The sequence below is a fragment of the Camellia sinensis genome, chromosome 8, assembly GCF_055761805.1.
Source record: "Camellia sinensis isolate YWXY chromosome 8, ASM5576180v1, whole genome shotgun sequence".
Taxonomy (NCBI): domain Eukaryota; kingdom Viridiplantae; phylum Streptophyta; class Magnoliopsida; order Ericales; family Theaceae; genus Camellia; species Camellia sinensis.
The window spans coordinates 68,540,364-68,550,002 of NC_138968.1; the positions used below are offsets into that span (position 1 = coordinate 68,540,364).

Sequence of the window (9,639 nt, forward strand, 5' to 3'; positions counted from 1 at the left end):
AGAGCAAACATGGGAAGGAGCTTCTCTGGAGGGATCAATGTCGCGTTTGTCTGGTTAAGAAGCTACATCTTGCAACAACAGCTTACGCCGCCCACTCACCACCTCCACGCCATTTTCTCCTTTCTTGCTTCGCTGCTCCTCAACTTTCTGCAATTGCTGTATCAAGCACAGGTTGTTTCTCCATTTGAAACACATCCCACAACCATGCTTGTTTCCATCACTAGTTTGATTGTGTATTGCTTCGCATATGATGCTGAGCTGAGCTGAGGGTCCTTTATGCGTTTCACCCTCACACACAAACATCAAACTCTTTACACTTTTTGTTTTTAATTGACAAAAAGCCCTATGACTACATCAGCAACTTTCTTGCGTGTTGTTGGAAGTGAATTAATACAAAAATACCTGGGTGATGGTTCAAAGTTAGTGAGGGAACTTTTCAGGGTTGCTGATGATCTCTCACCTTCAATTGTGTTCATCGATGAAATTGATGCAGTTGGTACAAAGAGGTATGATGCCCACTCAGGTGGTGAACGCGAAATTCAGAGGACCATGTTGGAACTGCTGAAGATAAGGTCATGTTCAAGAAGAAAGAGGGGGTGCCAGAAGGACTCTATATGTGAAAAGACTCTGTTCTCTATGGATATGGGCATTTGTTTTGCTTGCTTTTAGACTTCCATTTCTGTGCTTCTATACTGTTGAATATTTAGCTATGAGATATATTGCCATCTCATGTGGGATGATGTGCAAGGGGTGCAACCAGAAAACAAAGTGAGCAACCCAAAGTGCAAGAGGTGCAACCAGAAAACACCTTTGGGAAGGTACTCTCGATGTCAGATGCTACCAAAACCATCTTGGAGGTACCTCGTTCCGCAACTAATTTACCAGAAGAAAGCAAAGAAGTGATGGTTGTAAAGGATCAAACTGGAAGGAAATGGAAGTTTGAGGTGGCGATAAAGGATGATGAGAAGCAAAAAAGGTTGCAAGGCGAATGGAGCCAGTTTACTAAGGCTCATGGTCTCATGAAAGGTGTTATTGTCAAGTTTTATTTCAATCCCAATGAAAATTTATATTACGTGGAATTGAAAGGCCAACTGCTCAGGTCGGGTTTGAATTTCTTTTTCTTTTTGTCTTTATAGAAACTATTATTAATTTTTAAAAAATTTTGAACTTCAACTAAAAGTATTTTATTAAAATTTTAAAAATTTTATAAAGAAAAAAAATTTGAGCTGAAAGTATAAAGATAAGCTTGAAACATGAGTAAAATTGTTAGAGGGGTTAATTGACTTGAGGGGGTAGGGCCGGATATACAAGCCGACAATATAAATGATTGAAGTAGAAACAAGAAGCGCAGCGGAAGCAGAAGGGGCCCGAGGCCGCCGCCCGGCTTCTGCTTCCGACGGTGACGCCGCTGACGAAGTGCAAGCTGAGGCTGTTGAAGCTGGAGCGAATCAAGGACTATCTTTTGATGGAAGAAGAGTTCGTGACCAATCAGGAGAGATTGAAGCCCCAAGAGGAGAAGACTGAGGAGGATCGATCTAAGGTCGACGATCTGCGGGGCTCGCCGATGAGCGTTGGCAATCTCGAGGAGCTGATCGATGAGAATCACGCCATCGTGTCGTCGTCGGTGGGTCCGGAGTACTATGTCGGGATTTTTTTCGGAGTACTCTCTCTCTCTCTCTCTCTCTCTCTAAATTATTCTACATATTCTCCTTTCTTATCATCTACTACCTCTCTGTGAATGAGGCTACTACTACTTGTTTCTAAGTTAGAAAGTGGGTAATTTTGTAATATCAAATCTACCACGTCAATTGGTTTATATGTTTGCTCTATCTCTTTCACTCTAAACTCATATTGTCTTTTCTTTTCTTTTCTTTTTTGTTCGGATGAGTTTATGTTATTTTATGCACATATACAATACATTCAATTCTTTTTTTCTTTTTTTCTTTTTTTTAAGAACATATATTTTGATTCATCATCACATCGTCTAATTTGTTCAGTGGTTGGAGAACTACTTCCAGAATAAGCTTTGAGAAGAAGGTTACTTGCTCTAAGAGAGCGCCGTATGAAGGTTTACGCATTCAGACTTCAAGAAGGCTAAAGATAAGGTCATGTTCAAGAAGAAAGAGGGGGTGCCAGAAGGACTCTATATGTGAAAAGACTCTGTTCTCTATGGATATGGGCATTTGTTTTGCTTGCTTTTAGACTTCCATTTCTGTGCTTCTATACTGTTGAATATTTAGCTATGAGATATATTGCCATCTCATGTGGGATGATGTGCAAGGTGTGCATCCAGAAAACAAAGTGTGCAATCCAAAGTGCAAGAGGTGCAACCAGAAAACACCTTTGGGAAGATAACATAGCAGTGGATGAATAAGCTTTGAGAAGAAGCTCTCCGAAGAAGATTTAACCGACATGAATATACCACTGATTCATGAGAACAACCAGCCCGTCATGGTTGTGTGGGATCAAAAAGATATGCAGTGGAGGTTTCAGATAGCAATAGGTGGTGATAATGGTAATAAAAAGTTATTGAATCGCGAAAAGTGGATTCAATTTGTACGTCGTAATGAACTGGAGGCCGGAGAAACACTGAAACTTCGGTACTCTCCCACTGAAGGAACATATTCTGCCGAATGTGAAGGCCCTAACCGCATCCCGACTCGTCAGTTCCTTTGATACGATGAAGAACTAAATGAGGGACCTGCAACAACAAGTTTCTTTCTCGTTTCAGTTAAAGTCAATTGTCCTCTACTTATGTTTTGTTATTTTTGTTTTTTTTATTATTTATTATTTTTTATTTTGGGATTTCATGCAAGGATCCATGTGAGCGGTTGTTGCTGAGCCTAGTAACCTGTTATTATATATATATATATATATATCAGTGAACTAAATAGGTTTTGTTTCGTTTGTATTATCATATCATGTGTCATCTCCAGATTTGCTAAGTTATGATGTTTGTAACCTTTTCTTTGTTTTATTGATGTTTGTATGATTTGTATTTTCATTTCATCAAGAAAACATTTTTTTTACTTATAAAAAAAATATATCATATCATATGTGTTTTACATTTAGGAAATGATAAATCAATGTCGTTGTGCAAAGCAAAGTGACCTTTTTTTTCTTTTCCTTCTCTCCTTGCATATAATAATGAATTAGTGGAAAAACCAAAGCATGCACAACAGAAGGGGCCCCAATCGTATATAAATAAATTTAGTGTAGCTATCCCAAGTCTTATTTCAATGAAATGAGAATAAGTTATTTTAATAATTTTTTTAATTTTTTATAAAAATTTATATAAAAAAATAAAAAGAATACTGTAATAATTTATAATAATTTTTTGACTAAAATATTTAACTCTCAATCTTTATAAATTATTACAAAATAATTTTCTCAATGATTAAAAGCAAAGAGTGTAAAGAGTTTGGTGCCTGTGTGAGGGTGCAAAGCATTTGTTTTTCTAAAGTGTCATGATTTAAGGTTGACTTAGGTCTGTTTTATAGGAATCTTAAAGATGCCATTTTTGTCATATTTGTCTTCCTTCATTTTTTTTTTTTTTTTGGTCGTGTATATATCAATATTTTTTCGAAAATATAATTATTTTTTAAATTTTTAGAAAAAGCATAACCCTCATTTCTCATTAGTTTAAAAAATTAGTTTTTTTTTTCTCTCTCTCATTTTGCAAAATAGTATTTGTTTTGTAAAAATTATCATTTTTATTGTAAACAAAGATTTGTTCAATCCGTCAATTTAGTCTGCATCCATTCGTCAATTCGTCAAACTCACTCAATAGATTTCGAAACAATGAATTCAATCGGGTGCTGGATAGCACCCCATTCAGTGCCTTGCCATTATTGTGGGATAATAATTATAAAAAATAAAATAAAATAAATAATAAAAAAACAACTCTTAGAACTATTGATAATTTTGAAAAAAAAAAAAACAGTGTAAAAAATTAATGATATTGTATAGTCCAACACACAACATGACAAATATGAAGCACTTGCAAGAAGAAAAAAAGAAAATTGTGTTTTGCTTTGGGAAGCAAGTTCCCAAATTTTTTTCTCATTTTTTTCTCATTTTTTCCACTAAAACCAAGAACAACACATCCAAACAAAATATCATATCCAACCCCATAATCATTTCACTTTTTCTCTCACAAACATCACATCCAATCACATAAAAATCCAACTATCTTCCCAAACACCAAAATTTTTTTATCTCATAAAAACCTACATCTACTAAAATCTACATAAAAACTCACTTCCCAAACACCATCAAAATAGGGCCAGCCAAAAAGTAAAGTTAGTTTTTTTATTTTTTAAAAACAAAGAGTGGAAAGGTGGGTTGACATTTCACAAATTTTGTGGCTGTAAAGACATATGTCATGTGATTACGTAAAAGGTCACGTCAAACTGAATTGTTGGTGTCATATTATCTGTATAAAAAATTATTTAAAAGATAAGATACACTTATAAATTTGAAAAGAGATTATTTTAACAGTCGTGCTAGGGGCTCGAATTTGGAGCCTCCGAATCTCCCGAATCAACCAAGAAGAGAAGAAGAAGAAGAAGAAAGAAGGAAGAAGGAGGAAGAAGAGAAGGAAGAAGAAGAACAACTGGAGGGGGCCAATCGGGTTGGAGGCGGAGGCGGGGCCGGAGGCGACGAGGGTCGGAGGCGGGGCTGCGACGATCGGCGGCGGCGGAGGCACAGGAGGGGCCCTTCCCTCCTCTCCTCCTCTCTCTTTCTCCCTCTCTCCTCCTGTTCCCTTCTCTTCTCTTTCTCTCTTCTCTTTCTTTCCCTCTCCCTCTTCCTCTCTGCATTTCAGACTGGAAAATGAAGAAAAAAAAAAAAAAAGGAAAATTTCCAAAACGACATCGTTTTGGGCATTAGGGGGATTCGAGAGAAAAAAGTTTCGAGTTACGAAACATTATTCTTGTTTTAATTAAAAAAATATAACGTAAATAAAAAATATTATTTTCACTCTTTTTATTTATACAATTTGTATATTAAAAAAATATAAAAAATCCAAATATATTGATTTTTTTATACTAAATATTATAATAATTTATAATCAATATTAATTTTAATCATAATGTATATCATATAATATATTTATATTCAAAAGACAGGTAAAAGAAAACGGAAACAAACAAAATCTAAACTCTACGGACCAGTACTATTAGCAGTTACAAACCCCCAAAAAAGAACATTCGAAAGTAAGATTATTTATTTATTTATTTTATTTTCATCATAACTTTTTTTACTCTATGTCTTTGTTTTCTGAGCTTGCACTTTGCTTTTTTGAAGCATGTGCATTCTCTTCCTTTTAAGTCGGTTGCATGTCTGGAATCTTGCATGCATGACCAATTTTTTCAAACCACTTTTATTCATGATATAATTGGGCTAAAGGACATTCACTTTCTTTTTTCTTTTTTCTTTTTTTTTCTTTTTTTCTTTTAAATTATTCGCAAAGCAATGATTGTTAAATTTTAAGGTAATTTATAAATACATCTTTTAAAATTTATTAAAAATATTAATTTATTCTTTATATTTAAAAAATTACATATCACACTTTAAGATTTTTAATCATACAATAAATGGCTATCTTCATTAATCAACTATTACGTCAAATTAACATAATACATGATGTAAGTAACAATTTTTTTTTTTTGGAAAAAAAAAACTTATATCAATATTTATGAAGTTAACTACTTTATGGAGGTGAAGTTCACCTCGAATTGAACCAATAGAAGATCTCCTCTATGATGCAGTTCTGCCTGCACCCTTATTGATGTAATTCTTTCACTATGTTTTTTATCATCAATAAACTCATTTTTTGTTGATTAAAAATAAATAAATAAATAAAAGAGATCTTCTCTATCTATGTGGGTCTTTTAATTCCCTTCTTTTTTTTTTAATTTGTGTTAATTTTCTTAATAAAAATGTACCTAACATATTATGTTGCATTATCAACTAGATTTCAATTGCAACTTCAAATCTCCACACACACTTTTTAAAGAGATGCCCACTACATAATGACCCATGGAAAGACATGGAACTTAAGCCTTGTAAACATGAAACATGATAGTTGCACTGTTCGAGAATAGGTGAGGGTGGTGTGCGCGCAAAAAAAACAAAAAAAAAAAAAAAAAAAAAAAAAAAAAAAGTGAGAATGAATTGTGAAGATGTCAAGTGAGATTAACGCACAACATGATTTTTAATGCACATAAAAAAATAATTAATTTAGAAGTGCATTGTGAAGAAGTCAAGTGAGATTAACATTTCTCATTAATTAAAGATACCAGTTTTTGCGTAAAGTCTAAATTTTAAGATAGCAATGGCTAGTGCTCCTTTGTTTTTGGTCTTTTTTAGGTGAATTGCATGCATGCATGGCACCTACCAGTCTACCCCACAAGATGAATTTCTTCAGGCCTATTTTATTCATGATAATTGACTAAATAGTTTTGCTGCATCCCCTAATTGAGACCCCACAATTTTTCTTCAATAACATAGCTAAAACTCATGTGAAGCAATCTCGTACTCCTCTCATCTTTACCCCTGTTACATCCTCCTAATTTTAATGATGTAATTAAAAATTCATGTAAAGTGATCTCACACTCCAATCTGCCTCATTTTTAGCTCCCTTGATTCCACATCATTTGAGGTGAAATTTTTTTTTTGTTGGGGGGGGGATGAATTATTTTCCCTCGTCTTTAGCCTCCTCTAATTTTACATTAATGGAGTGGAATTAGAGAGACAAAATAAGAGGGATGAATCATTTTTTCTAAATGATAATAAGTAATCATAAAAATCAAACCAAATAAAGTGACTACTGAGACTCATGTGATGTTGGGTCTAGTTTGTTACCCTGCATAGGAGAAATGGTTGGCCCTAAGGCACCGGCAGGTAATATCTTAATAATATTGTAATTGGTTAAAAAAAGTAGTACTCATTAATTTTAATCAAAATGTAAGTAAAAGAAAAGAGCAAACGGACACAAACAAAATCTAAACTGTACATTCCATTATTATTAGTAGTTAAGCTAAACCCGCAAAAAAGAACATTCGAAAGTAAGGTTATTTTTTATTTTTATTTTCGTCACAAATTTTTTTTTTTTTTACTCTATTTCATTGTTTTCTGAGCGTGTTCTTCTTTACTTTTTTGAAACATATGCATTCTCTTCCTTCTAATAAGTGGGTTGCATGTCTAGAATCTCGCATGCATGATCAATTTTTTCAGGCCACTTTTACTCATGATATAATTGGGCCAAAGGAGATTCACCTCTTTTTTTATCTCTCTCTTCTTCTTCTTCTTCTTTTCTTATTTATTTTTTATTTATTTTTTATTTATTTTTTTTAATTATTAGCAAAGCACGAAATGATTTTTAAATTTTAAAGTAATTTATAAATACACCTCTTAAAATTTAGGTCAAGTTTGGGAAGTGTAAAAAAAAGCAAAAAAGTTAAAAAGTTACTCAAAAAATTAAAAAGTTAATACTATTCACCAAAAGTCAACAATTACAGCTGCACAATTCTCAATCCTAATTTTCCTCTACAAACCAATTTTTACAATTTTTTATTACACATTTTTTCATAAAAAGTCAAAAAGTTTACTCAAACATCCATACTTTTTCCTTCAACTTTTTAGTCCAGAAAGACAAAAAGTGCACTTATTTAGGACACCCCAAACAACCCTCTAACCCAAACATCCATGTTAAAAACATTGATTTATTCTTTACATTTAAAAAATTACATCACATTTTGAGATTTCTAATCATATAACAAATGACTATCTCTGTTTATCAACTATTAAGTCAGATTAACAGAATATATGATGTAAGTAACAAATTTTTTTTTTTTAAATACTTATATCAATATTTATGAAGTTAAAAACTTTATTTTGGCCTCGTTTGGAAGTAGGCTATTTTAGTTGGCCATTTGATTTTTTGATTATTTTAGCCTAGCTAAAAAGTTTTGTTTGAGATAATTGGAGTTTTTTTTTTTTTTTTTTTTTTTATAGTTGATTTGATGGTTGTTAGACACACTACAACAAATTGCAGCTGCATGTTCTAAATTGGCGACTAAATTTTTTAGTCGCCAAAAGGAAAGGTATTCGCAACAAACAAAATTTTTAGTTGCTGAAAGGCTAAATTGGCGAATAATTTTTTAGTCATCAAAAAGTTACAATTAAATTTAAAATCACATCTTCAGCTATTAAATTTTTGTCGCCAAAACTTAAATTATATAGGGCAACAAAAGTTTTAGTCGCGAATTTTCTTTTTATGTTCATCTTACTTTTTTTGCTACTAAATGTTTAGTTGCCTAAAATCTATTTTTTTGTTTAGTTACTAAAGTTTTAGTCGCCTATCATATAATTTTTTTGTTTTGGCTACTAAATATTTAGTCATCAAAAGTGTTTTTCCTTTTTTTATTTTTATTTAAATCATTAGTCACCAAAAGTCTTTTTTAATGGATACTAAATATTTAGTCGCCCGAAAATTTGTTTCCATTTAATTCTTTTTTTAGCTATTAACTATTTAGTGACTAAAAATATTTAACACCCAATTGTTTAGTCGCCAAAAACATCATTTTGTATTTTTTATTTTCTTTTAATTAAAAAAGGAAAATTCATGTAATGTTTTACTTTATATTTTTTATTGGTTAAAACCGTGAAAATTAGCATTTTTGTGTTACCTTAAGAGAGAATATGACAAGCGTTATGCAATAAATTATTTTTTTATTAGTAAAAAAAATATTCATTGATGAAAATCAAAGAATATAGCGAATGATGAACATTAATAAAAAATATGAGTATAGAAACCATTAAAACAACACTAAACGATTCAAATTAGATTGGCACCGAAAAATAAGTTTAATTATTTGTTAGCATATCACATGTAATAATTAATGTGACGTATAACTTCAATACCATCCCATAATCTTTCAAAAAATGAGGTGTAATATTTCTTTTTGACATGTTATCTGTTTGACATTTTTGTCAAAGGGAGAAACTTTTCTCTAGTTGGGAAAATCAATTGGAGTATTGTTGGGCTTTCGTGGGGTTATCACGAAATTCACATCGATGATTTAAATCGTTCAATGTGTAGGGTTTGTTGAGTGCTTTAACCATGCAAAATATCACGTTGATTGGATATCGATAGTCACTTTATCAAATCCCAATTGTGTTAATAATTTATTTTCAAAATCATACTTACCATTAACACAAATGTGTTAATAATTAAATATGATACGATTATCGAATCAATCTAATTTTTTGTATGAATGAAATACACAAAGTATCTGACAAATGAACGATTCCGATCATCAAAGCAGCGTCCATGTTGAACTCCACAGATCCAAACAGCATCTTTCAATCCAAATTTTGGACTGGAGGGGATCTGCCTCCATGAAGAAATGTCTCCAAATTTTTCATGATGCCCCGAAATATGGAACAATATTACGGTGGATGGTCATATCTAGGGCTCGTCAATGGGATGGATTGAGTTTACTCATTTTGTAAATTTTGATCAGTCAGTTGACTGGTACGGGTCGAATTTATTTTAAAAATTAAAACCACATCCATCCATAAATTCAAATTTGACAAGCCAAAATCAAATCGAACCGGACTGCACATTTTTCA

At 32.2% G+C, this 9,639-nt stretch overlaps 1 protein-coding gene across 1 annotated transcript; it reads left to right on the top strand.

Moving 5' to 3' along the window:
* The first annotated feature begins 824 nt into the window (after nt 1-824).
* Nucleotides 825-2,917, top strand: LOC145796973 (uncharacterized). The gene is made up of 3 exons (XM_082882825.1): nt 825-1,099; nt 1,998-2,037; nt 2,389-2,917. The coding sequence occupies exons 1-3, from the start codon at nt 828-830 to the stop codon at nt 2,674-2,676; spliced, it is 600 nt and encodes a 199-aa protein (XP_082738951.1). The 5' UTR covers nt 825-827; the 3' UTR covers nt 2,677-2,917.
* The last annotated feature ends 6,722 nt before the right edge of the window (nt 2,918-9,639 follow it).